This window comes from Oncorhynchus nerka, linkage group LG27, assembly GCF_034236695.1.
Source record: "Oncorhynchus nerka isolate Pitt River linkage group LG27, Oner_Uvic_2.0, whole genome shotgun sequence".
In the NCBI taxonomy this organism is placed as follows: Eukaryota; Metazoa; Chordata; class Actinopteri; order Salmoniformes; family Salmonidae; genus Oncorhynchus; species Oncorhynchus nerka.
The window spans coordinates 51515887-51535273 of record NC_088422.1 but is presented as its reverse complement, the minus strand read 5'-3'; the positions used below and the strand labels follow the sequence as shown (position 1 = coordinate 51535273).

The 19387-nt window shown below is 40.1% G+C and overlaps 1 protein-coding gene across 1 annotated transcript in view; it reads left to right on the top strand.

Moving 5' to 3' along the window:
- Positions 1–1233: 1233 nt before the first annotated feature.
- Positions 1234–19387, top strand: part of qsox2 (quiescin Q6 sulfhydryl oxidase 2) — a 69123-nt gene continuing 50969 nt past the window's right edge. The window contains exon 1 of the mRNA XM_029638547.2: positions 1234–1653. Coding sequence (XP_029494407.1) covers positions 1380–1653 — 274 coding nt within the window. The 5' untranslated portion in view covers positions 1234–1379. The remainder of the gene's footprint in view (positions 1654–19387) is intronic.

Genomic DNA, 19387 nt, shown 5'->3' with positions numbered 1-19387 from the left:
AGTTAAAAACAAACAAAATAAAACTATTGTAAAATAGTGTGTCCATAAAATGTATATAGTATGTATAAGATGGAAATACAGGTCTGTGTATGTATATAAATATATATATTTGATAAAAAAAATATATGGGGGATTGGAAGTGATTCAGTCAATTACATTGATCTACCTGCAATATTAAAGCTGACCCCCCCCCACAAAAAAAAAAATATATAAAAAAATATATATTTTAGCATGCACGTGAGCAGGTATGTGTAACATGTGTGATTGAATAACAAGTATGTGTACATTTATTTTACAATGCTTGTACGCAAATCGCAGGCGATGTGGTCAGCATGTTACGCCTCGATTACAGCGACAATGTTTTTGCACTTTTGCATTTTGGTACAACAGAAGTACATTAATTTCCAATGGAACATTGCACTTGCCTTGCAACATTGCGTTGCAGAGGCAGTTGACGTGCATTCTGTGTGTCTCTTATGTTGGATTTATCGAATATATTCTTCAAACTGTATACGCAGGCCGCTTGACAGAAATGGTAGCAAGCAGAAGGTGATTTATGAACTTTTGTTGCACACATATCCAGATGATGCTGCGTAATCATCGTTGGTGTGATCGAAGCGTTAGTGGAAGGTAGCGACATGGTGTATCCAACATCAGACCAGGGTGACCGCTGAAGCACATTTATTGCACCGAAAATGTACACCTACGGCATTGACTTTTTGTTTTAATAAATCCCAAAACAACAACGAACAATTCACTCGGATAAAAACGGAACCACTCTGAACATTCCCAAGTCCCAACTTCGGCAGACACATTTCAGTCTCGCTGAAGATTCTAGCCGCAATCACAATATTTTATCACAGATAACACAATCACAGATATTTTAACGGATGTATAAATCATCCGCTTTGAGAGAGGAAGCCCACTGGCCGGCAGTGGGGGAAGCAGGAACGAGATGGATTTTGGCTGACATTCTGCACATTTTCTCATCGATGAAACATTTGATCTCAATACAGTTTCATATTCCCTACAATATGTTATTTGTTTTAAATCGTGTTGTTTAGAATGAGTACAAAGGCGAATTGGGTTATTGCACACGCGCACTTCACAGAGGAGGCGTTCCCTAACGGAAATATGCAGACGTCTGCTAGAACGCGCCAATAGGATCTCGCTAGCTAGTGCCCACCTTGCTTGTTCTGCCCGCTATTGCTCATTCGTTCCCATTGGAGATGACAGGCTGTGGTATATCTTGTTTTAGTTTAACAAATCTTTGACTGAACCGAATCCGTTTGTCTCCAATCGATATACGTCATCAATTTTGGCACCAGGCGTGTCCGTCCGTAGCCTGTCGCTTTCCATCTCCACATTGTCTTTACGATATGGCGACTCTGTGTGTTGATGGCTGCCCTTCGCTCCGAAAAACAGTTTTTTTATTGTTCAAAACGAGCATTATTTTTGTGTTTCTATTTAATCCGTCTCTAACCACTCGGCTGTATTCTGAGAAGGACCCCGTGGTTATACTGACAAGCGCGACTGTCAAGCAGACTTTGGTCAACTCTTCCACAGCTTGGCTGGTCCAGTTCTACTCATCATGGTGTGGTCACTGCATCCAGTACTCTCCTACCTGGAAGGCACTAGCTGGCGATGTAAAAGGTGAGTCTTATGGATATTTAGCTAGCTAGCACGGTCAAAGAAAATGTTTGCTAGCCTTTTCTAAATTATCTCTCCCTGTTGTGTTTCTGCTATCTTCTTAGCGGATAGCTAACAACGTTAGCTGGCTAATATTATTAGCTGGTTGATAACTAGCTAGTTTGGTAGCTACCTTAATTGAGTTGGGATTAAAATGTGATACACTAGTTAGCTCACATTACAAATAACAATAACGGTAAGCATCATCATGATGTTAGCTATTGCGTGCATGTTTTCTTAGCTAACGGTAGCTATTTGGATCTCGATGTTTTTTTCTCCCTCATCTGCTCTTCTAGTCAGTCAACATATGGTACGGTTTAACACCGTGGTTAAAGTTGGTTTGAGATTAGATATTTGCCGAATATTCGGACCTTAAATCTTCAATAGGTCGCGAACGATTTGATCTAACGTTATATACACCAGATGAGGCTCTTTTATGAAGTAAAAAAGCTATACAACATTGCAGGGGTCTTATTTTTAGACAGCCTTGCGCACTGACACTAGTTAAAGACAGTCAACAAAGTGCATGATCACAATATTCAAATTTCAATAGCTCTTACACCACGTGACTTGGCAACCTCATTTGTTGTTTGAATAACAGTTTTAACATACTGTATACTGCACACTTAATGAGTGTATATAATACTATACACTATTAGTTAATTTTAGTATACTGTAAACGAACGGTATCCTTTCAGTTGAGTGTACTAGCTCTTCGCTTGTCTACTGGAAGTTGATGCTGTTGCTATGCAACCTCTTACTAGCTTGTTAGCATAACAAATTACTAGCTTGTTAGCATAACAAATTACTAGCTAGACATTTTACGACTACGGGTGTGTTTCTAAATTCAATTTGTAGTGCCAGAGTGCTCTCTTGGCGTTTTGTAAATTCCGAGCATTCAAAGTGCACACTGGGCACTGGTCGAGGAGTAGGGTTGATCTGACCTCACAACGGCAGTCAAGCACCCAAGCTAACTGGCTAATGTTGGCTATCTTTTTAGCTACTTCCATACACAAATTAGAGAACTCCTCACTCTGACCATTTCACTCTCCCTAGCAGAGCTGATTAAGCTGTTTTCATGTTGTCTATAGCGTTGGTGTCTGTAACTGCTGCTGGCACCAATTTAAGTACGCTTTTTGCAGATATTTACAGACACCGGCCATATTCAACGGGTGTTGAGCTTTCATAAATGCATCAGTTATTCTGCGTTCTGGCACACTTAGACGAGAGTGCTCTGAAATTGGTGTAGATATCCAGTGTGAATTTATGAAAACGTACCCTTCATTAACAATGTCCATTGAGAACGCACAACGACTGTACCACTTTAGCTAAGCAAAGCATGACGTGAATAATCAAGTCAATAAATGTTGGGTAGTTAGTTGAATAGCATATAATTAATGTACTGGCAAGTTTGATGTATTAGTAGGCAACTAACATTAGGTAGCTAGCTAACATACAGGCACATACCGCTGTAATGATATGCAGTTCGTAAGGATAGCGTAGCTAACAAATTGTCTGCCAACGTAACGTGTAACTTGTTTGAAAAGTCATTACTTTATTACATTGCTCATTTTTTTTAACATGTCATAATTATTTTAAGCAATGAATTTGTCGGACTTCGGCTAAATATTTTCTGCCATTTACTTCAAATCTGATAACATTTTGAAGCTATTTCCATTTTCTGAAGAATTGCATTATGGGCTCTATCTTACTTCTCTGTACTAATAACAGGCAAAAGCACCCGTACATATAAGTTTCCATGCTTTTCCAAGAAACTTGGAAGAGAGCAAAAAATTGGTTCATGCTTGTGAAAAGAGTTTAATGCCCTACGTTTAATACTCTGTGGTACCGCCTTTGTATGTAGCCTACATTTCAACACAAACGGACTACACCATTGCGGCTGGTCGCAAACTGCTGAAGATCAGAGTTGTCCTGTCCCGGTTTCATTGGAATAACTGTGGGGAAGATCTGCCACAACGGGAATCAGTATATGAAAGGACGAGCTCATCTCGGAGATGATATTCATCCCATCCCTTCTTCTGATGAAGAGCTGGACGAGGACGTCTCTCTAGAGGTTGCAGCAGCAGACTACAACTACACGACGACTCCTCCATGTACATACACATTACGTCCTATGTCTAACATTCAGCATTATAATATTAATGTAATTCTATGTCAATACACATCAGCTATGTAAAGAATGCTGCCATTACTAGCAACATTCAAACATTATGAAAATAGGAGCTAGGTTAACGTTACACTAGTTCTATTAAAGGTAGACCAGTGATTAGCCTAACATGCTGACCACACCGGTCGCATCGCGTACCATAGTGTTGCAAAATAAATGTACATGTTTTTCAATCATTGCACCCACACTGCTCGTGCGCGCCAACGAGCGTCTGCATTGCCAGGTGCTAAAATAGAAATTGATTATATTTGTAATGCAGAACGCTCTGCAAGTCCTGCGCTCTGCAAGTCCTGCTTCTCCCATTTCCTCATTGGTAATGCACATTATTAGTTGCCAATCGCCATGTAAAAGAAGCCTGGAAGGAGGAGAGATGTCTTGAAACGATTCGGTTGACCTTTTTATGTGTGGATTAATTGTCGGAGTAGAGGACCTTGTGCATTTCAAGTGAAATAACAACTCCTTGTTTATATCCGGACAAATTAGCTAGCAACAGCAAGCTAGCTAGCTAAATAGCACAAATGAATGCTTTTCGACCTGTCCCCAAATTAATATAATTGGTTCAGAGTCTGTTTTGATATTTCAACCTGCTTGTCATATTTGCGTTTGGTGTGGGGGGACAAAATCAAGTAGAGCACACGCGCGTCAGGTTTGGGCATTGTGTAACTCAAGTAAAGTCAGCTAACCCACATTTTCATTTTTTGGGGAGAGTTTATCTACCTATTTTACAAGAATAGTGTCATTTTCATTAGTGTTTACCATCCTACTTATCCACAGTGCTTAGGCTTTAATGGGGTCACCTATTGATTTTACCACTGTCCCTGATGTAGACATTATGAACAATGTCCAACCATAAATTAAATATGATCTAAATCAGGGTAATCTAGTCAAGTCACTTTTAACAACAGGTGCACTCGATGCTGCAGCAGAAAGGATCAGAGAGCTCGAACATCATGTCCAGAAACGGAGAATAAGCCGATTCTATACCCATTTCCAGTCAAAGATTTTCACTGCATCTAAGCTGGTCCAATGGACAGAGAATGGGATTGCTAATTGGACAGGAAACAACCGCCAGTCCTAACCGCAAGTTGCAAATCATTGACAAGGTGAAGGTCTTGTCTGACATCTCTAGTAGAGGTCGACCGATTATGATTTTTCAACGCCGATACCGATTATTGGAGGACCTATAGTGGAGGACCTATAGGACCTAAAGCCTATAGTGATTAATCGGACAATTACATTTTTTAAATATATTTTTTAAAATGTGTAATTATGACAATTACAACAATACTGAATTAACACTTATTTTAACTTAATATAATACATCAATAAAATCAATTTAGCCTCAAATAAATAATAAAACATGTTCAATTTTATTTAAATAATGCAAAAACAAAGTGTTGAAGAAGAAAGTAAAAGTGCAATATGTGCCATGTAAGAAAGCTAACGTTTAAGTTCCTTGCTCAGAACATGAGAACATATGAAAGCTGGTGGTTCCTTTTAACATGAGTCTTCAATATTCCCAGGTAAGAAGTTTTAGGTTGTAGTTATTATAGGACTATTTCCCTCTATACCTTTTGTATTTCATTAACCTTTGACTATTGGATGTTCTTATTGGCACTTTAGTATTGCAAGTTTAACAGTATAGATTCCGTCCCTCTCCTCGCTCCTCCCTGGGCTCGGACCAGAAACACAACGATAACAGCCACCCTCGAAGCAGCGTTACCCATGCAGAGCAAAGGAAACAACCACAGGCTCAGAGCGAGTGACATTTGAAACGCTATTAGCGTGCGCTAACTAGCCAGCCATTTCACTTCGGTTACACCAGCCTAATCTCGGGAGTTGATAGGCTTGAAGTCATAAACAGCGCAATGCTTGACGCACAACGAAGAGCTGCTGGCAAAACGCACAAAAGTGCTGTTTGAATGAATGTTTACGTGCCTGCTTCTGCCTACCACTGCTCAGTCAGCTGCCTGTATGCTCAGTCAGATTATACGCAACGCAGGACACGCTAGATAATATCTAGTAATATCATCAACCATGTATAGTTAACTAGTGATTATGATTGATTGTTTTTTATAAGATATGTTTTTAATGCTAGCTAGCAACTTACCTTGGCTTACTGCATTCGCGTAACAGGCAGTCTCCTTGTGGAGTGCAACAAGAGGCAGGTCGTTATTGCGTTGGACTAGTTAACCTTCAGGTTGTATCCCCCGAGCTGACAAGGTGAAAATCTGTCGTTCTGCCCCTGAAGGGCAGAACCCACCGTTCCTAGGCCGTCATTGAAAATAAGAATGTGTTCTTAACTGAATTGCCTAGTTAAATAAAGATTAAATAAAGTTTTTTTTTTTAAAATCAGTGTCCAAAAATTTGCGATTATGATAACTTGAAATCTGCCCCAATTAATCGGCCATTACGATTTAATCGGTCGACCTCTAATCTCTAGAATAAGTGTCCCTACTGTCAACCGTGTAGTCATCACATGAGCCAACTATCTTTTCCTAGTCCTGGGTTCATTGCCCATCTGGATGACCAGAGAGCATGCGATTGTGATGATGCCTAACAAGTTCCAACAGCACAGTCCAGACGTCAGAGTTATCATTGAATGCACAGAAATAAGATGTGAGAATTCAACATCCTTACTCTTCAATCTGAGATATTCTCCTTTTATAAGAACACTAACACCTTCAAAGGGCTAATCGGGATTGCCCCATGTGCAGCAGTTACCTTTGTCTCTGAGCTCTACACCGAACCGTAACTACTCTCTGACCGAGACCTCAAAAGGCTGTCAGGAATTGTGGAGTTACTGGAGCCTGGAGATGGTATCATGGCTGACAAGGGATTCACCATCGAGGGGATGTTGGCTGATGTTGGGGCAAAGCTAATCATTCCCCCGTTGAAGAGAACAGCAATGAGGACACAAAGTATGCAGGCCATAGCTCATCTGAGGACTAGTATGATCCATTATTAGCCCTTCAAACCCACCTTCTACTGTCCTACACTCTTCCTGTTCAGCTCTGCCCGAATCCTTAACTTGTTATGGCTGCAATCCCGATATCGGGATCAATATGACAACTACCAGTGAAAATAGAGGGTGCCAAATTCAAACCACAGAAATCTCATAATTACAATTCCTAAAACATACATGTGTTTTATATCATTTTAAAGCTATTCTTGTTGTTAATCCCACCCAAGTGTCCAATTTCAAATAGGCTTTTCAGCGAAAGCACTACAAACGATTATGTATGGTCTCCACCAAACCACAATAAGCACAGCCATTTTCCAGCAAAATATACCATTCACAAAAAGCATAAATAAAGATAAAATTGATCACTAACCTTGAATTATCTTCATCAGATGACACTCATAGGACTTCATGTTACACAATACATGCATGTTTTGTTTGATAAAGTTCATATTTATATAAAAAAATCTGAGTTTACATTGGCGCGTTAGATTCACTAGTTCCAAAAACATCAAGTGATTTTGCATAGCCACATCGTTTCAACAGAAATACTCATCATAAATATAGATGATAATACAAGTTATACACATGGAATTGTAGACATACCTCTCCTTAATGCAAGCGCTGTGTCAGATTTCAAAAAAAGTTTACGGAAAAAGCAACCCATGCAATAATCTGAGACGGCGCTCAGAACAGTAGCCAAGTTATCCTCCATGTTGGAGTCAACAGAAACCAGAAAATACATGATAAATGTTTTCTTACCTTTGATGAACTTCATCAGAATGCAGTCCTAGGAATCCCAGGTCCACAATAAATTCTTGATTTGTTCAAAAATGTCCGTTATTTATGTCCAATTAGCTACTTTGGTTAGCGAGTTTGGTAAACAATTCCAAAGTCACAAAGTGCGTCCACTATAACATGACGAAATGTCAAACGATGTACTGAATAAATCTTTAGAATGTTGTTTACATATATCTTGAATAACGTTCCAACCGGAGAATTAGAATTACTTCAGATGAGCGGTGGAACGCAAGTCCTTCCCCTGGTGAAAGCATGGTCCACTCATGGCTGTGGTGACTATTTCCTGTGTCAATCGACCCCCCTTCACATTATAGTCATCAGACAAAGTTCTATTGACTGCTGACATCTAGTGGAAGGTGTAGGAAGTGAAAACTCATCCATATCTCGCTGTAATTTCAATGAGACCTTGGTTGAAAATATGCCACCTCCAGGAAAAAGAAACAGGAAGTGGAATTTCTCAGGTTTTTGCCTGCTATATGAGTTCTGTTATACTCAGACATAATTCAAACAGTTTTAGAAACTTCATGGTGTTTTCTATCCAATAATTAATAATAATATACAAATATTAGCAACTATGACTGAGGAGCAGGCCATTTGATATGGGCACCTTTTCATCCAAGCTACTCAATACTGCCCCTGAGCCATAAGAAGTTTAGATGAAATCAGTGACTGACTGTTGTGTAAATTAGTTTTAGTAAATATGTTATTTCTTTTTGGTACACTTTTTTTATGACAGTCATTTTCAATCACCATTGTAAGTCAGTCATCTTATGGCATTCCCTGTTTATTTTTATTTTACCTTTATTTAACTAGGCAAGTCAGTTAAGAACAAATTCTTATTTTCAATGACGGCCTAGGAACGGTGGGTTCTGCCCTTCAGGGGCAGAACGACAGATTTGTACCTTGTCAGCTCGGGGGTATGAACTTGCAACCTTCCGGTTACTAGGACCAACGCTCTAACCACTAGGCTACCCTGCCGCCCTGTGACAATCAGTTCTATTCTGGAATTTGTTTGGGGAGACTGCATTGTAGACCCCACCTGGTAAATAAAGTTGATGACACTTCAAATCCCTTCAGTTGCACACTCTTCAAAATGGTCAAACGTTGTTTAAAATAGAGCTAATGTTTTAAAATAAATACCATAAACAGTTATCTTGTAGGCACACACAGAGCTCTATCAGTAATGCAGAGCAATGTTTTGAACATTGCAATGTTTTTTTACACCCGTAAATTGAGTTTTTCTAAATATTTTTGAAAAATTTGACGCACACACAGTTCCAGCATTAAGTGTAAAGCTGCCTGTTCTTGTCTTTGTTGCTATGTGCTGGGTGGCTAAAGATAAATCACACCATCTGGCCTTGAAGACAACAGCAGCATTATTTACATAATTTACAATTACATCCCCTCAGGCCATTTTCAGATACTCATCCATGTACAGTACCAGTCAAACATTTGGACATACCTACTCATTCAAGGGGTTTTCTTTATTTTTACTATTTTCTTACATTGTTGAATATTAGTGAAGACATCAACACTAAGAAATTACATATGGAATCATGCGGTACCCCAAAAAGTGTTTAAAAAAATCTAAACAGTCTTGAAGGAGTTCCCACATATACAGAGCACTTGCTGGCTGCTTTTCCTTCACTTTGTTGTCCAACTCATCCCAAACCATCTCAATTGGGTTGAGGTTGGGTGATTGGAGGCCAGGTCATCTGATGCAGCATTGTCCATCAACTCTCCTTGGTCAAAAAACCCGTACACAGCCTGGAGGTGTGTTTTGGGTCATTGTCCTGTTGAAAAACAAATTATAGTCCCACTAAGCGCAAACCAGATGGCATGGCTTATCGCCGCAGAATGCTGTGGTAGCCATGCTGGTTAAGTGTGCCTTGACTTCTAAATAAATCACAGACCGTGTCAACAGCAAAGCATCCCAACACCATTACACCACCTCCTCCATGTTTCACGGCAGGAACCACACATGCGGAGATCATCCGTTCACCTACTCTGCGTCTCGCAAAGACACGGTGATTGGAACAAAAAATCTCAAATTTGGACTCATCAGACCAAAGGACAGATTTCCACCAGTCTAAGGTCCATTGCTTGTGTTTCTTGGCCCAAGCAAGTCTCTTCTTATTATTGGTGTCCTTTAGTAATGGTTTCTTTGCAGCAATTCGACCATGGAAGCCTGTTTCATGCAGTCTCCTCTGAACAGTTGATGTTGAGATGTGTCTGTTACTTGAACTCTGTGGCATTTATTTGTGATCAATTTTTGAGGCTGCTCACTCTCTAATGAACGTATCCTCTGCAGCAGAGGTAACTCTCGTTCTTCCTTTCCTGTGGAGGTCCTCGTAAGAGCCAGTTTCATCATAGCGATGGTTTTTGCGACCGCAGATAACTTTCAACGTTCTTGAAATGTTCCGTATTGACTGACCTTAATGTTTGAATAAAATATAATAAATAAAAAGTGAAAAGTGCTCTTCCCTTATCTACATTAAAATAATTTAATTTCAGTAGTCCTCTTTTTTCTTTCTTTTCTATTTCGCATAGTACACCCTTGTGGTTTAATATGTAGGTAACTAGGCTCCAACAATGAATAATGTGGATCAAATAAATAGCATCAAAGGATACCATACAGCTTACAATAATTAACACCTTGTGAAACAGCTGCAAAAACCAACCCTGTTATATTTAAGATTTTAACACAAATGTTGAGAGTTTTGGGCCATTAATTTCTCACAGAATTGTTGTGCACTCACATGGCAATCATGGATTGAAATATTCTGCTGTGTGGAATATAGAGGAGGTGGTTGCTGTGTGGGTGTCACTTGTTCTCAACAGGCAGCCAGTCTCAGAAGGGGGACTTGAAGAGGGAGACTGCAAAGTCCAGGCAATGCTGCTCTCTTTGGTCTGAGTGTGTGCAGTGCTAGTGTTTTTAGTTAATCTTTGTATCTCAAATATTATGTGCTCAGTATGATCGAGCAAGATAACTTTCTTAGCAGATCATGACAGTGGCTGTAGATGATGTAATGAAAAGTTGGAGGGTGGTTGGTAATGGAGGACATCGGGTGAATACGTGTCTGGGTGTTGGGCAGAACCCCTAGCTCCTGGAGAACAGGAGCAGAGTTAAAGGGAACAGGGTAGGAGACAGAGACTTAAACAAGCAAACACACAGGTTACACTTTACTGTGAAAAAAATAGATCGATTAGTGTAGTGTTAGAAACGGGAGATATGTACTTTTCAACACTTGGAAGGTATAGCCTAACTCAAGCTGGTCCCCCTCCGATTCAGAGCACAGAGAATCAGACTGATTTGGACTCACTGGTTCTGGTGGATGGGATACCTCCTGGGGGGCTCGGACAGTCGATGGTCCTAAAGTCATTTGAAGAGGTACATTTTTATAAGTTTAGCAGAACTACCATTTCTTGCTATCTCAAATGGCAACCAAAGCTTAACATACTTTGTCTTTTGGGCTTCACTGAAGTGTAGGGCGTCAGTGCTTCCAGTGGTCGACCGTCCAACTTCTCCAACTGTAGAAGATTGTTGGCTTCCACCGAGGTAACCCTAGGAAGAGAGAAATATTTTATTTTATTTTTTTAAATTTCACCTTTATTTAACCAGGTAGGCAAGTTGAGAACAAGTTCTCATTTACAATTGCGACCTGGCCAAGATAAAGCAAAGCAGTTCGACAGATACAACGACACAGAGTTACACATGGAGTAAAACAAACATATAGTCAATAATACAGTATAAACAAGTCTATATACGATGTGAGCAAATGAGGTGAGAAGGGAGGTAAAGGCAAAAAAAGGCCATGGTGGCAAAGTAAATACAATATAGCAAGTAAAACACTGTAATGGTAGATTTGCAGTGGAAGAATGTGCAATGTAGAAATACAAATAATGGGGTGCAAAGGAGCAAAATAAATAAAATACAGTAGGGAAAGAGGTAGTTGTTTGTGCTAAATTATAGGCGGGCTATGTACAGGTGCAGTAATCTGTGAGCTGCTCTGACAGTTTGTGCTTAAAGCTAGTGAGGGAGATAAGTGTTTCCAGTTTCAGACATTTTTGTAGTTCGTTCCAGTCATTGGCAGCAGAGAACTGGAAGGAGAGGCGGCCAAAGAAAGAATTGGTTTTGGGGGTGACTAGAGAGATATACCTGCTGGAGCGTGTGCTACAGGTGGGAGATGCTATGGTGACCAGCGAGCTGAGATAAGGGGGGACTTTACCTAGCAGGGTCTTGTAGATGACATGGAGCCAGTGGGTTTGGCGACGAGTATGAAGCGAGGGCCAGCCAACGAGAGCGTACAGGTCGCAATGGTGGGTAGTATATGGGGCTTTGGTGACAAAACGGATTGCACTGTGATAGACTGCATCCAATTTGTTGAGTAGGGTATTGGAGGCTATTTTGTAAATGACATCGCCAAAGTCGAGGATTGATAGGATGGTCAGTTTTACAAGGGTATGTTTGGCAGCATGAGTGAAGGATGCTTTGTTGCGAAATAGGAAGCCAATTCTAGATTTAACTTTGGATTGGATATGTTTGATATGGGTCTTGAAGGAGAGTTTACAGTCTAACCAGACACCTAAGTATTTGTAGTTGTCCACGTATTCTAAGTCAGAGCCGTCCAGAGTAGTGATGTTGGACAGGCGGGTAGGTGCAGGTTCAGTCTCACCTTGATTGATGACAGGAATTACATGCAATTATATTTCATATTACAAATACATTTCTTACATATCTCTTGGAGGGCAAGAAAATAAATTAACAGCTGACTATCATTTTTACCTGGTCAAAAATCTCCACATCGTTCTCAGTCCGTGCCTGAAGGTAGTCTTCGAAGGTGTTCTGATCTGGTTCGACAACTTCCACCACATCAGGTGGAGTTTCAGTGATCTAAAAGTACGTTATACAAAATAGCAATAGTCAAACAACACTAAGTCGATCACAAATTTATAAGACTACAGTATATGCAATAATTGTATATACAATTGTGTTGTTTGCCTCATTCAACAGCTGCGGCTCCCGCCCGTACTCGGCCTAGATGCTACTGTTGTGTGCAAAGAGAATTACCTTCAGGTTGTTCTCCCACCCTTCCTGGTACCAATCAAGGAACTTGCCCATGGCAAGAGGTTCGGTGTTGGTCCTTTCACCAAACCTGGAGGGGGTAGGAAAGTGTTATCTATTGACAATGTAAGATACTAAAATGTCTGATTTATGTACAATGGAAAAACAAAAACAAATGGTAAAAAATAAATAAAACTAACCTTTGGTGACAGAATATAACCTGTAACATCTGTACCGTGTTAGAGATATACTTTTTTCTTACATCTATTGTGTCATACAGAATGCAGATTTTCATATTTGTAAGGACACACACACACATTCTTTGATATTGCACTCTGCTGTGGTCAAATAAAGAAACCATTATAACATTTTAATTGGGACACTTACCGATCATGTGCCATGGTGAAACAACTGATGGGCTTCAACCACAGTCTTCAACCTCTCAAACTTCTGCATGCTAGACAGGGTACTGACCTTTTAAGCAAACGGTGACAAATTGAAACATTACTTCATTGAAATAATACTAATTTCAGATATAATAGAATGTACTTAACCTTTTCTTTATTATGTACATTCTATTATTATTTCACTTACCCAGCTGTCCACGTCCTTGACAATTCCCTGTCAGAATAAGTGTAGGTTGATTTTGGCAATCATGTGTCTCACTCCGAAATGGCCAGCATGCATCTGTCAGCACGGCCTCCTCTTTAGTAAAAGTCACCCTCCTGTGTGGCTGACCATCCTTCCCCCTGGTTAAGGGTATTTGGAATTACCATAATTGCTTACACCTATCCATTTGATTGATCAGGTTTAACTTATAGCTAGACACCTCAATATGACAGAGATATAACTATCAGTGGAGGCTACTGAGGGGAGGACAGCTCATAATAATGGCTGGAATGGAGTCAATTGAATGTATTAACCACATGGGAACCACGTATTTGATACCATTCCATTTACTCCATTTCTGACATTATGAGCCATCCTCCCTTCAGCAGCCTCCACTGAACTACATGTATAGCTCGCAACTAGCTAACGTTAGATGGAAAATGTTTGTTGAAAAGGGTTGTAAAACAGTCCAGTTATCTAATTGAAGTTAACTGCTTAACATTACCTTGAATTGTGAAATTCTCAATGTTGCGATCAGTCTTCATAATACTTCGCCTGGTTTGGAGAGACAAAAGAAAATCTTGAGGGATGCCTTTGAAGTGCAAGCTACATACAAACAGAAAGCTGCAATAACAGTTACAGTAGCTTACTTGCTAGCTAGCTAACGTTAGCTAAATAATACTGTCTGGCTAGCTAGCCAGCTACTGTAGCTGGTTAGCTGACTAGGCAGGTTGAGGTATAAAATGATAAGTACATTAGCTAGCAACGTCAATCTTAAAACAGCTTAAATTATTTATTCCTATTTAACAATATGTACTTATATAACGACAAATACATGGTAAATAAAGTTTTCTCTTTCCAGTATTTTCGGTCCTCTGAAGCAGTAGGTAGTAGGCAGGTTGTCACAGTCAAAAACACCGACCTTGGAGAGCAATTCTGAGGTAATAATTTTGTGCGGACTGAGCATGCGTTTATGTGGTGAAATAGAACTAGAACTGCCTGCGTCCTCCTTCCTTCACGACTGCTATGAGGTAAAATAGAGCCAAACAACCAGCGTAGCAACGGACACTTGGGTTCATTAATCCAGTCAGAATGTTGCAAGTTGTAGCAACAGCCCTAGCAACAGAAGCTTGAACTCATCGAATCCCATTGTGACGTAGATGGGGACACTTTGGCATGACAGGTCCTCAGTTTCCCAGGCCAGTGAGTTTGGGACAGACACCGTTGTAGGCTATTTGCGCAAGGCATAAGAAGCAATGCTTGACTTGGGCAGGAGCTCACCGGAGCTGAGTACCGGCATCTGAAATGTTGTACTGCTTGAGCTCCTGGTCCTCCCATAGAATATTAGCTCAAAAGTATTATGGAGCTCCTACACCTAATATAAACAGTACCAGCACCCAAAATGATTACCGGAACCTATTTCAGTCAAGCACTGATAAGAAGTAATCAGGTAGGCCTATTTCTTGACGTTTCCACTGGATCAGAGCATGACATTTTTGCATTTCACGCTGATTCATTATCGTAAGGGAGAAAGATGGAAAGATTTTTCAAATACGTTGAACTCTATTGTCATTCTCAATGGTTGTAAAAACACACTTTTTTTTGTTTGCCTGTTTTGAGGTGAAGAAAACATTTCTTTGAGAAGCTCCACAGCTTGTTAGTGGTGGTGCGTTAAGCCAATCAGAAATACTATCAGATCCCCAAATGGGCACGTTTAATATTCCTTCATTTGGGCGCAGGCCAGGTAGCCTATAGGCCTACTTATGTGCTTGCGCATCCCTACTCAACATTCACATGAGCACTCTAAACAAAAGACAATGACTAAATGGACGAAACTCATAAGAAATAAACCAAAATTGGTTTCTCACAAGTGTAGCATAGTTGGTGCGCTCTGCAAACAATTTGTCCACTTTGACAATGAGAATGGTAAGACTGGAATAATAATATTTTATGCATTAACAGAAATGACTGAAACAATCATTGTAGATTAAGAATTAATGGTAAATGTACAACTGGTGACGTCTACATTGGCCATGCAGCATTTACGGTGTACGGCCTCAGCAGAAGACAGGGCATTCATACTCCTTGCGCTTCGCTGAGCAGTGCAGAGCAGAGCTGTTGTCAAGGAAGTAAGTTTGTTTATACAACATGTACCACCCCCACCTACCGTCAACCAATTATGTCAATGCGGAGAAGCTATACAGAGCCCTCAGCATTGTTACAAAATTTGGGAGGCGCATGGAAATGCGATACGGAACTTTTGGTAAAACATGTAAGGTGTTTGGCAGTAAGTCCAACCGGCCTCAGAACTGCAGACAGGTGGGGTTATGGTATGGGCAGGCATGAGCTTCGGACAATGAAAGCAATTGCATTTTATCAATTGCAATTTGAATGCACGGAGATACTGTGACAAGATCTTGAGGTCTGTTATGGTACCATTCATCCGTTGCCATCACCTCATGTTTCAGCATGATAATCCACGGCCCCATGTCACAAGGAACTGTACACAATTCCTGGAAGCTCAAAATGTCCCAGTTTTGCATATTCACCAGCCACGTCAAACATTGAGCACGTTTGGGATGCTCTGGAACAGTGTGTTCCAGTTCCCGCCAATATCCTGCATCTTCGCACAGCCATTGAAGAGGAATGGGACAACATTCCACAGGCCACAATCAATAGCCTGATCAACTCTATGTGAAGGATATGTCGTACTGCATGAGGCAAATGGTGGTCACACAGATACCTGTCTGTGGTAGCTGCTAGTGTAGGTTATTCATTCATCTCAGTCGAGAGGTGATTAGACATTAGCTAACTGTACATTTCAGTTACAATACGAGCTCAGCACTGCGAATAAACACTCCTTTTTTAAGTTAAACAGCAGTTACCTTGCCAGCTAAATCAGTCGAGTAAAGAGTAGACAGTTTCTGATCTGCTTTATTTTACAACTTGATGAAGGAGCGCAATACATACAGTGCATTCGGAAAGTATTCGGACAACCTTGACCTTTTCCACATTTTGTTACGATACAGCCTTATTTTACATTTGATTTAAATAAAAATCTACACACAATAAAAAACAGGTTTTTAGACATTTTTGCAAATTTATAAAAAATAAACAGATACTTTCTTGCCACTGTATGTGAACCCTTTGGAAATGCCTGGATTTCTGCATAAATTGGTCATAAAATTTGATCTGATCTTCATCTAGGTCAGAACAATAAACAGTCAGAAAAAAAAGGAGTGTTTATTCTAATAACTAATAACACACAAACAATTATGCGTTTTCATGTCTTTATTGAACACACCGTGTAAACATTCACAGTGCAGGGTGGAAAAAGTATGTGAACCCTTGGATTTAATAACTGGTTGACCCTCCTTTGGCAGCAATAACCTCAACCAAATGTTTTCTGTAGTTGCGGATCAGATCAGCACAACGGTCAGGCGGAATTTTGGACCATTCCCCTTTACAAAACTGTTTCAGTTCAGCGATATTCTTGGGATGTCTGGTGTGAACCATCGGGTTGAGGTCAGGACACTTACTGGGGCACTGTAGAAGTCGTATTTTCTTCAGTTGAAGCTATTCTGTTGTTGATTTACTTCTGTGTTTTGGGTCGTTGTCCTGTTGCATCACCCAACTTCTGTTGACCTTCAATTGGGGAACAGATAGCCCAACATTCTCTTGCAAAATGTCTTGAGAAACTTGAATTTATTTTTCCATCAATGATAGCAAGCTGGCCAGGCCCTGAGGCAGCAAAGCAAGCCCAAACCATGATGCTCCCTCCACCATACTTTACAGTTGGGAAGACGTTTTGATGTTGGTGTGCTGCGCCTTTTTTTCCCCACACGTAGTGTGTTCCTTCCAAACAACTCAACTGTAGTTTCATCTCGTCCACAGAATATTTTGCTAGTAACGCTGTATAACATCCAGGTGCACTTTTGCAAACTTCAGATGTGTAGCAATGTTCTTTTGGACAGCAGTGGCTTCTTCTGTGGTGTCCTCCCATGAACACCATTCTTGTTTAGTGTTTTACGTATCGTAGACTCGTCAGAGATATTAGTATGTTCCAGAGGTTTCTATAAATCTTGAGTTGACACGAGAATTTTTCTTAACCTCATTGAGCATTCTGTGCTGTGCTCTTGCAGTCATCTTTGCAGGACGGCCACTCCTAAGGAGAGTAGCAACAGTGCTGAACTTTCTCCATTTATAGACAATTTGTCCTGCCTTGGACTGATGAACATCAAGGCTTTTAGATATACTTTTGTAACCCTTTCCAGCATTATGCAAGTCAACAATTCTTAATCTTAGGTCTTCTGAGATCTCTTTTGTTCGGGGCATGGTTCACATCAGGCAATGCTTCTTGTGAATAGCAAACTCAAACTTGTGAGTGTTATTTATTGGGCAAAGCAGCTCTAACCAATATCTCCAATCTTGTCTCAATGATTGTACTCTGGGTTAGCTGACTCATGACTCCAAGAAGTCATTAGCCTAGGGGTTCACATACTTTTCCCAGCCTACACTGTGAATGTTTAAATTATGTATTCAATATAGACAAGACATAAACAATCATTTGTGTGTTATTAGTTTAAGCAGACTGTTTGTCTATTGTTGTGACTTAGATGAAGATAGATCAAATTTGATGACCATTTTATGCAGAAATCCAGGTAATTCATAAAGGTTCACATACTTTTTCTTGCCACTGTACCTTATTTACATAAGTATTCAGACCCTTTTGCTATGAGACTCAAAATTGAGCTCCGGTGCATCCTGTTTCCATTGATCATCCTTGATGTTTTTACAACTTGATTGGAGTCCACCTGTGGTACATTCAATTGATTGGACATGATTTGGAAAGGCGCACACCTGTCTATATAAGGTTCCACAGTTGACAGTGCATGTCAGAGCAAAAGCCAAGCCATGAGGTCGAAGGAATTGTCCGTGGAGCTCAGAGACAGGATTATTTTGAGGCACAGATATGGGGAAGGGTACCAAAAAATGTCTGCAGCATTGAAGTTCCCCAAGAACACAGTTGCCTCCATCATTCTTAAATGGAAGAAGTTTGGAACCACCAAGACTCTTCCTAGAGCTGGCTACTCGGTCATACAAGGTTCACAAACATTATTTACCACAGCCTCAAATGTCATAAACCCTGCCTGTTAGTACAATTTTGCCTTTTAAAATCTGATTTTAAACTTAACCTTAACCACACGGTTAACATTATGCTTAACCCGCCTAAACATAAATTAAGACCAAAAAGCACATTTTTCTTTTCATACATTTTTACGATATAGACAATTTTGACGTTGTGGTAACTAGTGCAAATCCTTAATTTGGCTTCAATGCGCTGATGAGTCTTTACATAGGAATGAATTGTATCACCTGATCGATGGCTTTTTCCATTCATATATACAGTCATTGGTTTCAATGCTTACATTTTCTTGGAAATGCTTTATCCTAGTAGTAGATACATGGGCAAGGTGGGCCTACCTTTTTTTTTTCTTAATCTCGTTTGTCCTCTGTGACCACCTAGCCAATTCTTTCATTTTCCAGTAGTTTCTTTTTATTCTCTCTAACAAGCAGCAGTTTAGCTATAGTATTATGCTCATCACATCAGGAAGTATGAACCGGTGTAGCACATAGTACTTATTTTAATCAGACGCACGAAAAAGACAATGTTTCAATCCAAGTTGGATCCTCGTCAGGTTTCGGTCCGAGTTGTATCTTCGCTAGGACGAAATGTTGTCGTCTTTGTGCGTCTGATTAAATCACCATACCAGAGTTGCAGATATTTACTTTTTTATTTAAAATGTTTTTCTATCCTGCACCTGATAAGTTGGATGTGAATATTTTTCATTTTCCCCCCGTTATTCGCTCAGCACTAAGATGTATACAATAGACAAGATTGATCATGTTGGCCTAAATTCTCACTAAGAAGCATTCTGCCGAATTGCATGTTTTTTAGGGAGGCAGACTGCGTTCTTGAGAAGACGAGGAAGGATCACATCAGAGAGAGCTGTTTAATTAATACATTATACTTCTCTTTGTTGGCACATGCTGTCAGCTGGCTGGCTCGTGA